Raw genomic sequence first — 20,876 nt, forward strand, 5'->3', positions numbered from 1 at the left:
AGCTTTAACCCTCCTGCAGACATTGAGCTAATCTGTTTTAGCTTAGTGTCCATAGGAGGCAGACATGCAGAGTCTTGTAGGGAGCATACTTGATCCATTACCACAGTGCTCCAGGATACCATTCAGACATCCACCTGCTCCCGTTCACTCCTTGGAATACGTCTGGGCATGATCTGCGTATCTGGCTGAGGATCTCGCTTGTGTATCACCTTCCAGGACTTCTTGAATAGTCTACCTGACTGATCCCCCTTCTAGACAGCGCCCCTGTATACAGGCCACCATTGTGACTGCTGAGTCTTGCTGTTGTTGCACCTTTCCCTTGTTAGGTTCCTGTGGGGGTTTCCAACCTGTGATCAGGGTGAGGTCTTACCACAGTGCAGTTATTCCACTTCTGCTTCTGGCCATTTTCATTGACTGCCCAGAGATTTTTTTTCTTATCAGCTTAGTATTCACCAAGCCATCTCAGTGTTCAGATTCTCTTGGATGGATGTGTCTCCATTTCTGGGATTTGGCTCCCACATTTGACAGGGTTCCATGAGTCCCTAGTGGCAAAGGTTTTTTTGTCTTGGCCAGTGATACAAAGTATGGGCCCATGATATCCAAGTTCATTGCTTTGAAGCATGGGGTTAGCTCCCATTCTACAGCCTGCATCCAAAATGGACACTTCTTCTTTCATGGGTTTGTGTCATTTTGTTCTGATATAGGGCTCGTTCACACGAACGTGTGAAGCCCGTGCTGTGGACCGCAAATTGCGCTCCACAATGCATGGGCACAGTCTGTGGGGCAGGCGCATGGGGATCGCAGACCGATTCACTTGAATGGGTCCGCAATCCATCCATTCCGCAAAAGGATAAAGCAAGTTATATCTTTTTGCTGCATGGAACAAAACCCCAGAAAGCATTCCGTAGTGCTTCCTTAGTGTTCTTCCGTTCCGCATCTCTGGATTTCAATCCGGTCCGCATCCGTGATGTGGAATGGCCATGGAACGGTGCCCATGTATTGCGGATCCGTAAATGCAGTCCGCAATACGGCAACGGTCAGCACGCGTTCGTGTGAACGAGCCCTTATGTCCATTTACGTCTGTTTTTCCTGTTCCATTGATCCACAGACCTCCAGTTCTTGTGTGGTGTTTTTTTGGGGGGATGTTTTGAAATATCCAGTGGAACAGGAACATTATTATGGCTGAATATTTTCTGTTTTAGATCTCGTGGACGAGGCCGAAGGCATGTTGATTCAGATGATGAAAGGCAGGATGTGGAGATAAAAGCGGCCATGCCTCAGTCAGATGATGTACGTTTGGAGAGTATGGACATTAGTGACGAAGGTTAGAGCTCCACTTAACAATTACTTGAAATCTTAATTCCAATGATTTAAATGAATTTGCTGAATAGACATTATAGTATATACTAGCATTAAGGAGGTGCTATCGATGCAAACATATTAGCTCCTCTTTGCGTGAACCTGCCGATTTTGGCCGGGCCAACCAGCTAATGTGTATGGGGCCTCACGACTCGCTCCAAATAGACAATGTTAGGGGAAAGATGGATTGGGCAAGTTCAATTTCTGTGCCTGATGCTTCTGTTCTGGTAGGAGATAAGCTTCCGCCAGAGCTGTCATGTATTGCTCCTCTCTTGCTATTAAAACAGATAATGAACAAAGCATTCATGTGTATGGAGGAGTTGGGAGGGATAAATGTTATTTGCTTTAATAGCCTACCATTTAAAGGGGTTGTGCGAGCAATGCATAGTGATGGCCAGCTCGCATTGTTTGCCCGCGAACATATGCGGCTGCCATCTTTTTTCACAAGTCCGGCGAGGCACAGATAAGCCCTTACCTGTGCCTGTGCGCGAGCTGGTCTGAAAACAAATGTGGTCACCGGGAGCAGGCAGTTCGGAGAACAGCCACCGGGGGCCTTCATCGGGCTGTTCTTGGAACTGCCTGCTTTCGGTGACCACATTTGTTTTCAGACCGGCACAGGTAAGGGCTTACCTGTGCCTCTAGCCGGACTTGTGAAAAAAGATGCCAGCCCGCATATGTTCGCGGGCGAACAATGCGGACTGGCCATCGCTGTTGATGACCCTTTGTCAGGATAGGGCATCAATATCCGCTTTGGTGTTGATCCAGCTCCCGGCATTCCTGCCGATGAACTGTTTGAAGAGGAGGCAGCATGTGGATATTGATTACCTATGTAATATGTACTGGCTGCACTTGCACCTTTTTGATACTGCTTTACGCTCTCTCTCTCTCGTTCATAGGATGCTATTCATCTTCCTAATCTCTCACCCGTTTTATTTTTCATTACTTGTTTTAGAAGTGGGTCCAGGATCTCCAGTGATTGTAGAGGAAGATGACTTGGAAATTGAGTTGCACCAACAGCTTGAAAAAAGTAGGCGTCTGAAACAAATTCAACAGCAGAAAGACAGTAGTGAGAAGGTAAGTGCATGAATGTAGCAGAATGGTGACACAAATCCGTCTCCTGGGTTTCAGAAATAAACTTGAACGCTGATAAGAGCTTTGAATTGATAATTATATAATACAAGGTTATTTTGTAGTTAATGTGCCCACATTTTGGATATGTAATTGCAGATTGCCAGTGATAAAACACCTCATTAGTGACTGAACCTCTTAGGTCTGTTGCAGCTGAAAATTGTTACAGTTGGGATCAAAAGAAAGGGATTTTTACAAATGGCATAAAAATCAAAATAGGAAAACCAAGTGTGCCTACCCCATTCCAAGCCAGGAACCGCGCTGACCATGGCAAGCTGTGTCTAGTGGGACACCTTTATTAGCCACAGAAGTACACTTGACATGTGGCGAAATTGACAGATCTGGTATGTAACTAACCAGATCAGAGGGGAACTTTAGAGAGGTAGACACCTCTAGAACTAATGGAGGGGAGCGCTTGTGACTCCTGTAGGGGAGAGTGTATCCATCATCAAAAGTAGGGATGCTGAGTCAGATGCTAGGAGGGAAATATATTGGGGAGAGAGTTAGCATTTTACCATTCTGTAGTTTAGAAGTCTTAAATTGTAAAACCATTGATCTGACCTGTCCTACTTTATCATTCTGTTTTCTCTCTCCAGATTGCTACAGTGGTAAAAAATCTCAACACTCAAAAAAGCCAAGATGAAGATGAAGACGATGATAAGAAAGGGTCCATTGTATTTAATGCAACCTCCGAATTCTGCAGAACTCTTGGGGAGATACCAACCTATGGTTTAGCAGGGAACAGGGAAGATCAAGAGGATTTAATGGTAAGGGATGGATTTCATAGAACTCTGCAAATATGTCACCATTTAAACCGCTACAGTGAGAGGAGTCATAAACTTGTCCACCAAAACGAATCTTTTACAATTAAAAGGTTTAAAGCGCTTACTAGGTTTACCTATCTAGTCAGGAACTACTGGAAGCTAAATTCCACAAAATAAAATTGTGCCACTTGGAGTTCTGAAAGAATACAGTGGACTCGTTTGGGGACTGTACACAGCAGCCTGTCAGGCACCACAGAGGGAGGTGGACATAGTAATTATAAATTGAAATCAGATGGATTCTTTCTTCGCTCTTGTGTGCTGTTTAGGCTACTAGGAGTGCAGACCTGTTGGCTGTTACGTAGGACGTCAGATACTCTTTAAATAGAGATTTAAATCCTCAGTGTAGTGAGATGATGTTTATGATGACCCATTGTAAACTATAAGGTGATGGGACCCATTATTCGCCATTAAAATTATCATAGTTATATCAATTTACGCACAACAACTGTGACACTCCATGGACAACATTGTGGTCAGGTATTTTTGTTCTTAATAATTCAGATTTCCTTTATATTTAGTGATCCATGAGACACCTTTGATGAATTGTTTGATAGGTGCTAGGTTAGTTTATATACTATAAACGTTCCAGACAATACGAAAGTAGTAACATTGCCTGGAGTTTGTGTCAGGATGTCCCATGGGTGGTTGCATGTCTGAAGGGAAGTATGAGTCGTTGAGGCTCTGGACATGCACACTCGCATATGATTACTGGGAGTAGGGGAGATCCGCCACATGCAACAAAAAACATTGTGTGGGGGGGGGGGGGGGGGAGAGAGAGTTTGATCACATACATGGGTTAAGGGTGGGACACTTATGTCTTAACCCACTGAGATTACGGATACATGAAATAATGTACTTTGGTGCACAGACAGTTAGGAGAGGCTTTAACATATCGCTGTTTGCGAGAGAACATTTTGCTGCACTTTTGGCATGTTATAGGTATGAGGTAACATGGTAGAAAGGAGAGCTCTGTTCTAATGGTCAAGGTTAGGGTAAATACATTTATGCCCACCCAGTATACATAAGGCATATATGTTCCTGATAATTGCCTGCTCGTCAGCGGAGGAGAGTGCTGCATTTACACGCAGCAGTCACCTCCTCTGTATGAGGACAAAGGATTGCTGCTGCTCGCTCATCCCCATAGAGAATCATTGTTTCTGGGCAGCAAAGTTGCCGTTTAGACAGAACAATCTGTCAGAAACCAAGGATTTAGGTGACTGCATTAACTATTCTTTCACCTGATGAATTCGTTCATCAGGTGATTGCCGCCACCTTTTACGCATAGCAATTATCGGGACTGAGCATTGCTAGGAATGCTCCTTCCCAATAATTGCCCAGATCACAGCCCCGTATAAAGAAGCCTTCACCTTCAGCATGCTTTCTAATGACTTTGTAAAAAGCGCTGTAACCATGATCTCACTTGTACTTCTGTCTTCAATTATCTCTATAAAGGCCTCATGTATGTACTTCTAAATGTATGGTAATAACAGAAGGTAATGGTCATCAGTTTACATGCTAAGAAGTTTCTTCAAGCTGAAGATTTATTTGAAACTATAGCAATATGTCTCCAGCCCACTTTTGTCATTGCCGCCATGCGGGTTAATTCACACAGTTATTGTCTGTCATAGGATTTTGAGAAGGATAATGAGGAGTCTGAGAATGAACATGGTGACTCTGAAGGCGATGAAAACATTGGTTGGAGTATGGTGAACCTTGATGAGGAGAAAATCCACCAAGATGTGAGTGAGAGGACTATTACAGTTGCCACGTCTCCTTTATCTTATTAAAACTATTTACTGGCACAACTATATTTTGAAGGTTTTCATCTTAATACAGTAAATTCTAATTCATAAGACTAGCATTCTGTTTGTAACCTAATTCATTTCTTTCTGTACTACCAGTATTCTGCGTCTTCAACCACCATTTTGGACGAAGAGCCTATTGTGAACAGGGGCCTAGCTGCTGCTTTACATCTTTGTCAGAACAAAGGTATCAGTCGTTGTGCGAATGCATGTTGAGAAGTGTAAGACAATGCAAATGCTGTTACTCATGGCAGATTCCTCTTTTAGGAAGGGTTAGAAAATTTAAATCGGGAAGCTGACTGGTCCACATGAGTACCGTTTGTGCTGTTTTATATTTTGTGATTGTTTTCCCATATAATATGCATCTGTCACGCGCAATTTTCTGTCTTCTGACGTATCAGAAGATGTAATTTCTAGAGCGTTGGATAAAGATCCCCCAATTATTGGTAAAACAAAGGCCCTACAGTTAAGGTACTTTGCCCCTTTTGGTTACCAATGGTTTTGCTTCGTTAGGGACTGACAGTTTGGCAGTTCTCTAATTAAGGCATGGTGCTAACCTGTGGAGGTTTTACATAGGACTTACCTTCCCGCGATGTCACTGTTACGCACTGTGCGCTCTTCCGTCCAGGTCCCCGCTAGATATGGCCGCTTTTTTTCCTTTTCATCTGCATTATAGTCAATGCAGCCAAACAGGAAAAGAAAAGAAGCGGCCATCTCCAGTTCGAACTGGAAGAGTCCGCAGCAGAGGCAGTGGCATCAGGGGTGCGAGGGAGAGTAAGTCCTATGTAAAGAGCTTTCTTCCACTGGTTAGGACCATGCTGTATTTAGACCAACCCTTGAGCTACCGGAGGTTTTTTCATTTTTGCGTTTTCATTTTTCTTCCCCATTTTTCATGAGCCATAACTTTTTTATATTTCCGGTCACATAGCTGTATGAGAGCTTGTTTTTGCGGGACATGTTGTACTTTCTAATGCCACCATTAATTATGGCATAAAATGTAGTGGGAAGTGGTAAAAAAAACCACAAATAGGATGAAGTTTTACGGGTTTTGTTCCCACAGCGTTTCGTTTACGGCAAAACTGACCCATGCCCTTCAATCTCTGGGTCAGTACGATTACAACGATACCCCATATGTATAGGTTCTTTATGTGTAAATAGTGTAAAAATAAATGTAAACTTTATTTCTCGCCCATTTTCCTTGGGGGACACAGACCTTGGGTATAGCTCAGCTCCCTAGGAGGCGTGACACTAAGTAAAACTGTTAAGCCCCTCCTCCATCAGCTATACCCTCAGCCTGGAGATAGAGGCTACCAGTTTTAGCTTAGTGTCCAAGGAGGCAAGACACTCCCTGCTACTGCAGGGCTGTTTTCTCCTTGTTATTTTTACTTTTTCTTCTAATTTTGTTATTTTATTTTTTCCTAGGGATACCAGAGACGCATTAGACCTCTCTGCTCTCCCGGGGTTGAGCTGCGCCAGTGCCAACTTATCTGCACTGCTGCCTCCCCCACAGAAGCAATAGGAGGATCTGGGCAGCAATGGCTCCCCTACATCCCGCCAGCTAGGGGGTCGCCCGCACGCCAAGCCCCTCTTCCAGCTTCCTGCCACTGCGGTGCCAGTGGCTGAAGGGGCGACCCTGCTGGAAAGGACTGAGGGTGAAGACGTCGGACGGTGAGATGGCTATTCCAGCCCATACCCCGTCCCTATCTGCAGCATCTACCCCTCTGGGTAAGGGGGGCACCCGTGGTCGCTCATTCTGAGCGCTCATCTGCAGGACAATGCAGCACAGCAGCATCCTCAGCACCCCCACGCCGTTCCCCCCCACGCTGCTATCTTTCTCCCCCCCCCTCCCCCTCATTCGGGGCTGACTCCATTTTTCTCTTCTCTCTCTCCCCCTTCCCGCTGAGAACGGGGGGCGGGGCTTAGCGGTCCCGGCAGGGGGCGGGGCTTACGCGCGCGTCATTTTGGGGGCAGAGCTACGTTCTCCTTCACAGGAGACATTTCAAGCGCTGGAGGGGGCGGAGCTTGTTCCCCGTGCTTTCTGCTGAGGTTTCCCGCGCTTCCTCACTCCTGACAGGAAGCTGGGACACGGTGGGGGACTCTAACCTCCTGTGTACATCGCTCGGCTTCTGTGGGCGCTCTCTGCTGCTCTCTGCTGCTCACTGCTGTTCACTGCTTCTCTGCTGCTGCTGATCTGGGCCATCTCCTGACGTTCTTCTGAGGCACTGGTAGGACAGTTAACCCTCTCCTAACCCTCCTGGTCATAGCTGCTATAACCCTTTGTGGTCTCTATATTAGAGTACAACCACACTTCAGCATGTCAGATCCCACAGGTGCCCCCAAACCCTGGTACCATGCCTGTACCGCCTGTAAGGAACTTTTTCCGCGTGGGCAATCTGAGCCGCATTGCCTTGCATGTCAGGCCCCGGTGCAGGGCCCGCTTCCCGCTGCGCCCCCCGGTGCCTCTGAACCCCCTGACTGGGCTAGGTCTCTGTCTCAGGCGGTGGAAAGCCTTACACACGTAGTGGGCCGTCTCGTGGATAGACCGCCTCTCCCGCAGGCTGCCACAATCCCTGTCGCACCCGCTGGGACTACCGTTTCTGCCGCCCCCACTGGTTCCCTGCCTCCCAGCGAATCTTCCAGGGCCCGGCATACTCAGAAACGTTCAAGGGTTGAGCGCACATCTTCTCCAGATGCTTCGCTCTCTCCGCCATGCGTGCGAGCTCAGTCAAGTCTATCCTCTCAAAGGGATACGCTTTCTGAGGGAGAACTGGCGGATTCGGACGTGGACATGGACTCAGAGCTTCCGTCCAAATTGGCGTCCGCGGTGGGGCATCTTGTCACTAGCATCCGTGATACCTTTCAGCTACACGATGACCCCCCCAGCTCTGAACAGGCCGGCGTGTCCTTTCTCCGCCCCAAACAGGCCTCCAAGGTTTTTCCCATACACGCTGATTTTTCTTCTGTGGTATCCAAGGCTTGGACTCGGCCTAACGTCCGCTTTATTACACCCAAAAAGCTGGACATTTGTTATCCCTTTCCAGCGGATTCTGTGACCACGTGGACATCCCCGCCTAAGGTTGATCCTCCCGTGGCTCGCCTGTCCAAAAGCACTACTATTCCTGTACAGGACGGATCTTCCCTCCAGTCTGTTGAGGACCGTCGTACGGAATCCCTCTCCAAGGCCATATTTACTGCCTCTGGTTCGGCCCTTAGACCGGTCTTTGCCTCCGCCTGGGTTGGCAAAGCGGTCTCTGAATGGGGTTTGCAACTGGAACGGGAGTTAGGGTCGGACGTCCCTGTTCAGGACCTCCGTTCCTTAGCCCAACTAATTGTTCAGGCCGGAAAATTCGTCTGTGAGGCCTCCCTTGATGCGGGTGCCCTCATTGCCCGTTCCTCTGCCCTGGCAGTTTCTGTCAGGAGGGAACTCTGGCTGAAGGTTTGGGCGGCGGACGCCGCTTCCAAACGCTCTTTGGCCGGCCTACCATTCACGGGTTCCCGCCTGTTCGGAACCCGTCTGGACGAACTTATATCAGAGGCCACGGGTGGGAAGAGTACTCACCTCCCCCAGTCCAGGCCAATGGGCGCCCCCCGTGGTCGCGCTGGTTCGTCCCGTTTTCAGTCCTTTCGCAAGCCCACCGGGTCTAGACCCGCGGCCAGTTCTTCTTCCTCTGGCCCAGCCCAGGATAGACGCAAGAAGCCGTTTTTTCGGACGCAACCTACCTGGCGCAAGTCCCAGCCTGCACGGGCTCCCACAGGCCAGCAGCCCTCTGCCTGAAGGTGCGCCCCCACCCACCCGGGTGGGGGGCCGCCTTCTCCTATTCAGGAACGTATGGCGGGCCCACATCTCAGACGCATGGGCGCTCGAGATTGTATCTTGCGGATACAAAATCGAATTGCGTCCATTCCGCCAGACCGTTTCTTCCGATCCCGTCCTCCGCGAGATCCCGTACGAGTGGCCGCCTTCTTCGCGGCCATTCACTCTCTAATGGACAAGGGTGTCGTCGCCCCCGTGCCTCCGACGGAAAGGTTCAGGGGGTTCTACTCGAACCTCTTTGTGGTTCCCAAGAAGGAAGGCTCAGTGCGTCCGATCTTGGACCTAAAACGCCTGAACCGTTTTCTCCGACTGCAGAGATTCCGGATGGAGTCTCTCAGGTCCGCAGTGGCCTCCCTGGAAAGAGGGGATTTCATGGCCTCAATCGACATTCAGGATGCATACCTCCACGTTCCGGTTGCTCCATGTCATCACCGCTTCCTGCGCTTCGCGGTGGGGGACGATCACTTCCAATTCGTCGCCCTTCCCTTTGGTCTGGCGACGGCTCCTCGAGTGTTCACCAAGGTCCTGGCCCCTGTCTTGGCCCTTCTACGTTCAAGAAGTGTTTTTCTTCTCCCATACTTGGACGACATCCTGGTCAAGGCACCCTCCTTCTCTCAGACATCCCGCAGTGTGGAACTCACTCTGGAGACCCTGACGCGGTTCGGTTGGATTATCAACCACCCCAAATCTTCCCTTACCCCCTCCAGACGGCTGATCTTCCTGGGGATGCTCCTGGATACAGAGTTGGCGGAGGTCCGCCTTCCGTCGGACAAGCGTCTGGCCCTTCGCGGGTCGGTTCGCAGTCTCCTCCGTCATCACCGCCCTTCCCTCAGATCCAGCATGCGGTTGTTGGGAAAGATGGTTGCCTGTTTCGAAGCGGTGCCGTTCGCACAATTCCGATCCCGCACCTTTCAGAGGGCAATTCTGTCGGCCTGGGACAAATCACCGAGGAGTCTGGACAGGACCTTTCTTCTGCCTCCCCTGGCTCGGGCTTCCCTCGGCTGGTGGTTGCATATCCCTCTAAGGAGGAAGTCCTTCCTTCCACTGAACTGGCTGGTGATTACCACAGATGCCAGCTTACGGGGGTGGGGGGGGTTTTTCCCTCCCCGGTCCGTCCAGGGCGTTTGGTCTCTATCGGAGTCCAGACTTCCAATCAATATTCTGGAACTGAGGGCGATTCTTCTGTCCCTCAGACACTGGACCCATCTGCTGAGGGGCCACCCTGTTCGGATCCAATCGGACAATGCCACGGCTGTGGCATACATAAACCATCAGGGAGGCACTCGCAGCGATGCAAGAGGTGACCCTCATTCTCCTCTGGGCGGAGACGCACGTGCCGGCCTTATCTGCGATTTACATCCCGGGGGTGGACAACTGGGCGGCGGATTTCCTCAGCCGGTCCACCATCGACCCCGGGAGAATGGTCCCTGCACCCAGAGGTGTTCGAAGCCCTTTGTCTTCGCTGGGGTCGCCCCGACGTGGACCTCATGGCCTCCAAATTCAACCACAAGGTCCCCCTATACCTGGCCAGGGCACGGGACCCGAAGGCATACGGCGCCGACGCGCTCGTCCTTCCGTGGCGCGAATTCTCCCTTCTGTACGTCTTTCCTCCTTTTCCCCTCCTGCCACGGGTTCTTCGGAGGATCGCGGCAGAGGGCGTCCCCGCGATTCTAATCGCCCCGGATTGGCCCCGCCGGTCTTGGTACGCCGACCTAATGTTGCTGTTGGCAGACGCACCGTGGCCACTGCCCTCCAGGGAAGACCTTCTCTCTCAGGGACCGATCTTCCACGAGCATTTAGGCTCGCTACGTTTGACGGCGTGGCTATTGAGACCGCCGTCTTAACGCGACGGGGTTTCTCCGCGGACGTAGTCCGCACCATGATCCGGGCTCGTAAGCCCGTATCCTCTAGGATCTACTATCGGGTTTGGAGGTCCTATCAGGGGTTCTGTGAGTCCCGGAGCATCCCACCTCTCCGGTTTTCTCTTCCCACAATCCTGTCCTTCCTCCAGTCGGGTCTGGACCTGGGGCTGTGCCTCAGTTCTCTGAAGGGTCAGATTTCGGCGCTGTCTATTCTTCTCCAGCGTCCCCTGGCCCCTCTAGGGCCAATTAAGACCTTTTTACAAGGGGTGGCTCACTCTGTTCCGCCGTACCGCCCTCCAGTTCCTTCCTGGGACCTGAATGTGGTGCTCTCGTCGCTCCAATCAGCCCCCTTCGAGCCTTTACGGGAGGTCTCCCTTCGCCTTCTGTCCTGCAAGGTCATCTTTCTTGTGGCCGTCACGTCTCTCCGACGGGTGTCGGAGTTAGTGGCTCTTTCTTGCTCCGAACCTTTCCTGATCTTCCACCAGGATAAGGTTGTGCTTCGGCCTGTCCCGACTTTCCTGCCAAAGGTGGTCTCCGCCTTTCACATCAATGAGGACATCGTCCTTCCGTCGCTCTGTCCCTCTCCTTCCCACCCCAGAGAACGGGAACTGCACCGTCTGGATGTGGTCAGGGCGTTGAGGATTTACTTGGAGGTCACTGGGTCCTTTCGGCGCACGGACTCCCTGTTTGTGGTTCCGGAGGGTTCGCGCAAAGGGTTGGCGGTCTCCAAGGTGGCTATTGCCCGTTTCATTAAACTGGCGGTGTCTGAGGCTTATCGAGCCAAGGGCAGACCTCCGCCTTTCGGCGTCACTGCTCATTCCACCAGAGCAGTCGGAGCTTCCTGGGCGCAGAGGCATCGGGCCTCGGCTGAACAGTTGTGCAAAGCAGCCACTTGGTCCTCTCTGCACACTTTCACAAAGTTCTATAGGGTGCATACGCATGCATCAGCAGATGCTGCTTTGGGCCGCCTGGTTTTGCAGGCAGCGGTTTCCTGATGCTCTGGTGGTGTTCCGCCTTGGGTTTGTGGTCCCTCCCTTCTTGGACTGCTCTTGAACGTCCCAAGGTCTGTGTCCCCCAAGGAAAATGGGCGAGAAAAGGAGATTTTTGTATAACTTACCAGTTAAATCTCTTTCTCGCTCTTCCTTGGGGGACACAGCACCCACCCTTCTGTGTTTGGTTACAGGGTTATGGTCTGGCGCCCCGTTGGGTTGCTGGCTGGTTGTTTCCGTTATTGGTTGTTATCCTTTCACTACTTGGACACGCAACTGGTAGCCTCTATCTCCAGGCTGAGGGTATAGCTGATGGAGGAGGGGCTTAACAGTTTTACTTAGTGTCACGCCTCCTAGGGAGCTGAGCTATACCCAAGGTCTGTGTCCCCCAAGGAAGAGCGAGAAAGAGATTTAACTGGTAAGTTATACAAAAATCTCCTTTTTATTTTTTTTACATCTCCATATTCTGACCCCCATAACTATTTTATACCTATGTCTACTGAGCTGTCTAGGGGCTAATTTTTTTGCGGAATAATCTGTAGTTTTTATTGATAGAATTTTGGAGTGTACGTGACTTTTTGATCACATTTTATTACATTTTGTTGGGTAAGAGAAGCAATGAAAAAATGGCAAATCGGCTATTTTGACCCTTTTTCTGTTACGCCATTTGCCGTATTGGAATTGGATACCCATGATGTTTTTATATTTATTTAGATTAATTTTTTTTATAAATAAAAAAATTATATATATTTGTGTGTGTGTGTATGTGTGTGTGTATATATATATATATATATATATATATATATATATATATATATATATATATATATATATATATTATGTGTGTGTGTATGTATATATATATATTTTTTGTGATGATTGTGGCTCATATAGCCTATAAATTATGCTTTTTAATTTTTCATTTTGGTCTATCAGGGATTTTTAAATCCCATTTAAACCTCAATTTTGATAATTTCTTATCCTGGCCTGCCATCTGGTGGCCAAAATAAGAATTGCAAGTCTGAAAGTATTCAGTGCAAGTACCAATGCCCCATTTGGCCACACGGGGCATCGGTAGGAAGCACGAGCTTCCGGGTTTTTGCGCATATAGATGCCGTGACCTCACTTGGTCACTGCATTTAATTACTGCGATCGGCATTATTGCAGGTCTCTGCTATTTGAAACGGCAGAGATCTGCCGGCCATAACACCCGCTGCACTTGTGAGTTGGCGCCATGTTTACACATCGCTCCAGTGCCGTACATGTACGGCCCTGGTAGCGAACAGGTTAACTTTAAGTGACACTTATGTACACAACCTGTTTCCCAGGGGTAGCCAGACTGTAAGGGTATGCTTACATGGCGGTATTTTGCATGAGATCCCCACCCCATTGTTTGTTTGTCTTCATTTTTTTGTGTGAATTTGAAATCCACATAAAGAAGTAACGTGTCCCTTCCTGATGCGGTTTCCATGTGTGGATTCACCCCACTGAATGGAGCTGTCAGAGGAGAACCTGTGCAGCAGCAGAAATCCTGAGGGTTGGCCTCGGGGGTTTGCAGTAGATTTTTCTGATGTGCCTTTACAATATAAAGACTTTCCAATCAACCAGTGAGCAGTGCAGTGAACTATAGGAGCATTTAGGAAATCTTCTAGTAATCTTGTGATGCTATACATCTGATGTCATTTGATTTCTTAAAATAGTGCAAGCTTTATCAATATAAAATAATAGTATCTTCTGACAAGTTCGTTTGTTTATTTATTTTTTGTTTTGTCTTGGCAGGCTTACTGGAAACAACAGTACAAAAGGTCGCACGTATTAAAGCCTTCACTAAATCACTTCCGAATGCCTTGTACTGCATAGAAGACAAAATGTAAGCAACACTTCTAGCACCCCATAGAATATTTCCTGGGCACGAGAGATGCTTCAAGTCATGATCACTTCATACATGAAGCGCCACCTATGTCCCATCCCCCCACTCACTTCTGTCTGCTTATTAATGAATCACCTGAAATAAGCAGCACTGAGTGACGAGACTACGGGGTAATAATAACCCCACTGGCCACTTGTGCTTTCCTATTGGCCTATAAGCATTTCTAATTGCTTTTAAGGAGAACCTGTTCATGTTAAACCATATTGTTTCATCTGCGGACAGCGTGTTATAAGGCAGGAGTAGCTGCTGAGTATTGTTGAAAAAGATACAGTGACTTGTATTCTATTCATTTATATCCCAGCCAGTGGAAATGGGGATTTCAATCAATAAATTATACCTTACACTCAGTCCAGTACTTTTCCCACAGCATCAATCTGCTCAGTTCCTCCTGCTTTATACCATGTTTCTGATCGATTTCTTGTTCAGCGTGACAGATTTACTTAAGAGGCAATGCCGTCTGTAGAGATGATCATTTTTGACCAAGTAACCTTTTTCATTTTTTTTTCTATAGGTAGTATTTTCTATTATGGTAAATGTGATCATATTTTCCTGTGTGCGGCTGTGACTGTTATTTAGGATACCTGGTCACTTAAACTGTTACCTTGTTCTTGCAACAAAGTTTGCCACAAGCAGATTAACAAGTGATTAAGATTAATTTACATGTGGCTCGTTGACGTTTTGGTGTTAGGAATATGGCACGGAATCCGCTTTCCCATTCAGTAAGAGGCTGTGCTGCAGCCGTTGTTCATGTCCATTCTTAGCGCGGTCACGGCTATAAACCGGGGTCTCCCACTGAAAACCATGAGAGACTGATTCTGCACAGCCGCTAGCGATTTTTGTGGTGCATAAGTCGCACCAAATTTCCATCATCAAAAGATGAGTGGGGGGGCTTTAGGTGTTTTAATGCTTTATTTTAGCCCAATGCCAGGAAGTGTCTGTAAGTTCTGCATCTGGCTTACAACAGACTACCCAACTAAGCGCCTCCTTGTTTACAACTCGTGTATGTCTTTTTGTCACTATGAAACAGGGCAATAGATGACAAGTACAGCAGGCGAGAGGAGTACAGAGGGTTCACACAGGACTTTAAGGAAAAGGAAGGGTACAGACCAGATGTCAAAATTGAGTATGTGGATGAAACGGGAAGGAAACTGTGTCCAAAAGAGGTAAGCACTGCCCAGTTTTGATGGATTATCTGCTGATGGCCGCAGGGTTCTGATCTCCTTTTTACTTCTGTTAATACAGGCTTTTAGACAACTGTCTCATCGGTTCCATGGTAAAGGTTCAGGTAAAATGAAAACAGAAAAACGCATGAAGAAACTGGATGAGGAAGCGGTGAGTAAACTGAAGCTTCGATCAAATTGCACCTGCATGTTGCCGTTTCATTCAGGGGGAGAAAAAAGGCTGAGCAGGATACAGATACAAGATGGCAGTCTGACTGTTATCAGAATGAAACACAAATATGTAGCAGATTTTTGAAGTTGATCACTCGACTTCAGCCCTTGTAAATACATTTCAGAGATTATCTACTGACCTCTAGGCGGAGACTGACAGCTCATCAGCACTGGCATCTGCCACGTAGGCAATAGTATGGCTGCAGTAGGCAGTTGTAGTGTGTGTCTTTGCTTTCCAGTGGTGCCTGAGTTGGTTAAAATTGATCTAACACACTACACTTTTGTTTTCACATCAGCTATTAAAGAAAATGAGCTCTAGTGACACTCCTCTTGGTACGGTAGCCCTTCTGCAGGAGAAGCAGAAAGCCCAGAAAACACCATACATTGTGCTCAGTGGAAGTGGAAAGAGTATGACAGCGTGAGTAATTAAAGAAATATTAATTTGTGTGTGTATATATATATTTATATTTTATTGAAATGTCCCCAAACTTGGAGACTTGAGAAACACTAGTAATATTTAGTTATAATTAGGGATGAGCGAATCGACTTTGAATGAAACATCCAAAGTAAATTTAAAAAAAAATCACAGAAAAAACTAAGGTAAAACATTCTGCATGGTATGATATATAAATGTGCGCATGTCCCTGGCCATATTATTGAAGAAAATCACAGAAATAAAGTAATAATGCATTTAATAAAGTAGATGCAAGCATTATATATGGACAAGGTCCTCACTCTGATATGATAAAATCTGAGACATTTAGCCAATATATTTTGATCAAAACACATCTGTGCCCACCTACCAAGCGCCAAGGTGGTCTCAGGTCAAGCGGGTCCTACGCTAAACCTACCTAAGCCATCGGGCTTCTATGTTCAGGAGCGCAGACCCTGCACATATAGTGTGCTGCTCCTAGTAACCTCCATGTGCATCAAGCAACCGATGAGAGGAGGAGCACGCACACCCTTGTAGGCGGGCACAGATGTGTTTTGATCAAAATATATTGGCTAAATGTCTCAGATTTTATCATATCAGAGTGAGGACTTTGTCCATAAATAATGCTTGCATCTACTTTACTAAGTGCATTATTATCTTATTTCTGTGATTTTCTTCAAACATCCAAAGTCGATTCGCATAAAACTTTGTTCCAATACTGTATGGAGCAGGAGCTCCGTACAGTGTTAGGCTACTTTCACATTAGCGTTTTTAAATTCTGCTATTGAGATCTGTCATAGGATCTCAGTAGTGGAAGAAAACTCTTCAGTTTTGTCTCCATTCATTGTCAACGGGGACAAAACTGAACTGAACGAATCGGAATGCACCAAAATGCATTCTGTTCTATTTGGTTGTCCGTGTTGTGGGTCGGAGCAAGACGGATCCGTCCTGGCACACAATGTAAGTCAATGGGGACGGATCAGTTTTCCCTGAAACAATAGAAAACTGATCCGTCCCCCATTGACTTTCAATGGTTTCAATGGCGGATCTGTCATTGCTAAAGAAGACTTAAGACAACCGGATCCATTCATGACTGATGCGTGCGGTTGTATTATTGTAAACGGAAGCGTTTTTGCAGATCCATGACGGATCCGCAAAAAACGCTAATGTGAAAGTAGCCTTAGAGTGTATTGGCTCCGATGAGCCGAAGTCATTGCATCGTGGAGTCTTGCAAGACTTCACGTAATAACTTCATAAATTAATTTTTACTGTAAAAACATTTCCCGAACTCTGATTTGGTCCAAGTGGTACTTTGAAACCGAAATCAAGTTCGGGAAATTGTTTTTAACAGTACGAATTAATTTGGGAAGTTATTACGTGAAGTCTCATGAGACTTCACAAAGCAATAACTTCTGCTCATTGGGGCCAATACATTCTAATACTGTAAGGAGCTCCTGCTCCGTACAGTATTGGAACAAATTTTTATGCGAATCTACTTTGGATGTTTCATCTGAAGTCTATTCGCTCATCCCTAGTTATTTACATCTGGGTTTTCTCACTCATCATCTGGGGACTCACTAGCCAAAACATAGCATGCCTCAGCAATATTCCTGGTCTAGGCCAGAAATTATTGAAATTACCTGTTTATCTTAGAATTTGTCTCTTGAAATCTGAATATTAAAATAAGCACAGTGGCATTGCTGATGCAGAAATTGCTGCATCCAAGGCCCTCTCCCTCTGTGGGAGCAGGAGAATGGACTTCTACAGTCTTGTCATGGTTTGGAAAAACTGCACAGCAAAAATCCTCGGCCATGTGAACTGGGACGTGGCCAGTGGAAGGCGTTTCGGCACTGAATCCACGCTGAAACCTGGCCAAAAAAAAATAAAAAATGTGAACATACACTTACTGTCTCTCCTAGTATTCCTGTGAGGATTTGCTCTGCTTTTTATTCAGAAATCCTGCTCCAAATTATATAAACCTGTATATCCCAGACGTAAGTGTTTCTCTCTTGTTTAAAGGGGTATTCTAGGTGTTAAGTTATCGATCAGATTTTTGGGAACCCCACGATCATGAGAATGGGTACCCCATACCTCTCAAAGCCACCTAAAAAATGAACAGAGCAACAGGTCGGACATGCAAACTTTCGCTCCATTCATCTCTTCTGCAGTTACGGAAATAGCCGAGTGCTGTACTTGACTGTTCCCGAAACTCCTGTAATGATCAGTGGAGCGGCAGTGCACATGCTTGACCTGCCACTCTTTTCATTTAGGGGGGTTCCAAGGGATACAGGGTACCTGTTCTCATGATCGTGGGGTTCCTCGTGGTAGAACTGCCACCAATCTAATAATCACATATTGTATATAGGGGATAACTTTAAACAAGTGGTATACCCCTTTAATTCTGTATGTGCAGAGGATTTTGAATCCTTCTCGAACACCTCCAATTCATAGGTCACAAGATGGTGATGTGATTCAACTACGCCACCACCTTTCATGCTTTCCTTTTACTCTTTAGATGCTTAGATACTCTCCTCTTTTGCTGAATATGTTTAGGGACAGTGCAGAATACAGTTGCATGGGTGAAACACTTCACTGCTGTCGTCTTGTGACCTATGGACATCAACAACATTATGGGCTATTACTAAAAATTTTAACATATTGGCCAACCCCTTTAAAGGCTATTTACACCTTCGGGGGCATTTATTTATGATTGCTTTTTCCTCAATTTGAGCTAAAAAAAAACATTTTTCAGTTGGTCTTTATTTAAAATATCGTCTAGCTGTGTGCATGGTACATTTTACAAAAAATTTCTGCTGGTCATCTAATAAACTTAATTTCTTAATTACTAAAAGAACATAAATGCTTATTTTAGGCTGGGTTCACATCTGCATTGTGAACTCGAGCAGTCTGTTTTTGGCGGAGGAACAGACTGCTGCAGTTCACCGTATGGGATCCGGCCTCTTTTCGGTATATATGCCGACTTTCAGCCGAACAAAAAATGGATGTCGCATCCAAAAAATGGATGTTGCATGTTTTGTCCCGCTGAAAGCCAGCATGTACGACGGATACAGTGACCGGATTACAGTCTTGGGGTTCACAACGCAGATAGTAACCCGGCGTAAGTCACATTGTTATCAGTAAGATGAGAACTGAGCTATAAATGAGTGTTTATAAGATCAGAGATAAGGAGCCCAGCAGAGACAAAATTCAGATCCTGCTACTAGAGAAACTGCACAAAGACAGTGGTTGAATTTTTTTTTTTCATAAAATTATTTTTTTGTTCGAAATGAGTACAATGCAATAGGGTTGGGCGATATGGCCTAAAATCTATATTGCAATATAATTCTAAGCATGTGCGATATATATATATATATATCACAATATATTGTTTTCTATATTTGGGGGGGCGTGTTTAAACTTTTTTTTTTTTTTTTTTTTTTTTTTTATTTAATAACTATTAGCCTCCTTAAGGGCTAGAACCCTTGTCATATTCACCCTAATATAGCTCTATTAGGGTGATTAGGACTTTACACTCTCTCCATGCTGCCCTGTGCTTTGTGCACACAACAGCAGATCCCCCTCCCCTAAACGGTGCCATCCACAGATTCCCCTCCCCTAAACGGTGCCATCCATAGATCCCCCTCCCCTAAACTGTGCCATCCACAGATCCCCCCCCCCCCCCCCCCTAAACGGTGCCATCCACAGATCCCCCCCCCCCCCCCTCCCCTAAACGGTGCCATCCACAGATCCCCCCCCCCCCTCCCCTAAACGGTGCCATCCACAGATCCCCCCCCCCCCCCCCCCTAAACGGTGCCATCCACAGATCCCCCCCCCCCCCCCCTAAACGGTGCTATCCACAGATCCCCCCCGACGCTCACAGGAGCACATTTATAAACTAAACAGTAACTTTAATCAGCGACTCTTTACTTGTATACCTTACTCTGTCTTAGCTCCGGTAACAGCAGGCAGTGCGGTCGGGCGGCGCTCACTCACTGACATCACGCGCCTGCGCCGCCTAGTGGGGGGAGCAGGTGCGTGACGTCAGTGAGTGAGCGCTGCCCGCACTGCCTGCTGTTACCGGAGCTAAGACAGAGTAAGGTATACAGTAAAGAGTTCACTAATGAATAAAGTTACTGATTCGTTTATAAATGTTCTACTGTGAGCGGCGTGGCCCTGTATATTCTAACCCACAGGCAAGCGTCCCTGTCACCATGGGAACGCCTGGGGGTTAGAATATACCATCGGATTTGAGTTTTCACAAGCTCACTGAGATCGTGAAAACTCAATGATTTACTGTCAGTCCCTCCCCTCCTCCTCATCCTCCTACTCTTTTCTCATTGGTGGTCAGCGGCAGCCGCGCACAGTAGGGAGGGACTCCCTCCTTCTCCACTGTGCCCAGTTTGGCGGCTCAGGAGAACATTGTGCGCACAGAGAGCGCGATCATATCGCAGTCCGGCGATATGCACAAAATCCATATCGTGGCACAAATTTAGATCGCATATCGCCTATATAGTCTATATCGCCCACCCCTACAATGCAATAATAAAAAAATAATTGCCCACAAAGATGTGCATAGCCTTTAAGTCTATTTTGGAACTGAAAATCATCTCTATTGTGTCACACCATTGCAGTCATTTCAGCAATAATTATGTCTTAAAGCAGAAAAATTGCTATTCGTCTTAGCTTTCCCGCTTTTTCTTACTTTTAGGAACACGCTTATCAAATGAATGGTAAATCGCTAAGCTTCCGCAGAAGAAAAAGCCAGTTGACAGGACCAGATGGATATCCTCTCCTACACACAGTATAGAACTATATTTCAAGGATGCTGGACTGGTGTGGTTTTAGTAATGCTGAGGACCTCTCTGATTGGAATGTGCTGCCGTGCAGACAGTCATTACAGCCTGCGAATTTGGTGGCAATTTTTTTTTTTTTTTTTTATTATTATTATTTACTAGGCTCTGTAAGATTGGAGTGTGCTGGAATCCAGACATGCTCCATTTTTCTCCATCAACAGGTTGTCTGTAAATCCGCTAATAAAAGTGTTTTAATATGAATCAATTAAAGGGGTTATCTCATGAATAAAAAATAAAAAAAAGAGCAAATGAATGAAAGGTGTCTGGACTGCTTCAGTATTTGATCACCATGCTGGTACTGAGAGGAGGAAGAGAGCAGGAAAGGTACTGTGCATCAGTCCATCACTGAACGCACGAGAGGGTGGACCAGAATTACTGCCCCAGGAGTAACATCAGGGGGCACTAGCAGAGAGCAAAATGTAATAATATACATAAAAAATACAATAGTTTTTTATTGCATGCATATTGCATGTGGAGTCACTGTGGGTAGA

General features: G+C 46.7%; 1 protein-coding gene across 1 annotated transcript in view; it reads left to right on the forward strand.

The window, feature by feature from the left end:
* The window catches only part of SART1 (spliceosome associated factor 1, recruiter of U4/U6.U5 tri-snRNP), a 37,701-nt gene extending 17,063 nt beyond the window's left edge, over positions 1–20,638 (forward strand). Inside the window, exons 12-21 of the mRNA XM_044270605.1 lie at positions 1,203–1,324; positions 2,312–2,433; positions 3,084–3,254; positions 4,940–5,050; positions 5,213–5,300; positions 13,558–13,648; positions 14,736–14,871; positions 14,951–15,040; positions 15,396–15,517; positions 20,241–20,638. Of these exons, the coding sequence (XP_044126540.1) occupies positions 1,203–1,324; positions 2,312–2,433; positions 3,084–3,254; positions 4,940–5,050; positions 5,213–5,300; positions 13,558–13,648; positions 14,736–14,871; positions 14,951–15,040; positions 15,396–15,517; positions 20,241–20,259 (1,072 nt within the window). The 3' untranslated portion in view covers positions 20,260–20,638. The remainder of the gene's footprint in view (positions 1–1,202; positions 1,325–2,311; positions 2,434–3,083; positions 3,255–4,939; positions 5,051–5,212; positions 5,301–13,557; positions 13,649–14,735; positions 14,872–14,950; positions 15,041–15,395; positions 15,518–20,240) is intronic.
* Positions 20,639–20,876: the final 238 nt, after the last annotated feature.

Source organism: Bufo gargarizans, chromosome 10 (genome assembly GCF_014858855.1).
Source record: "Bufo gargarizans isolate SCDJY-AF-19 chromosome 10, ASM1485885v1, whole genome shotgun sequence".
NCBI classification, from domain to species: Eukaryota; Metazoa; Chordata; class Amphibia; order Anura; family Bufonidae; genus Bufo; species Bufo gargarizans.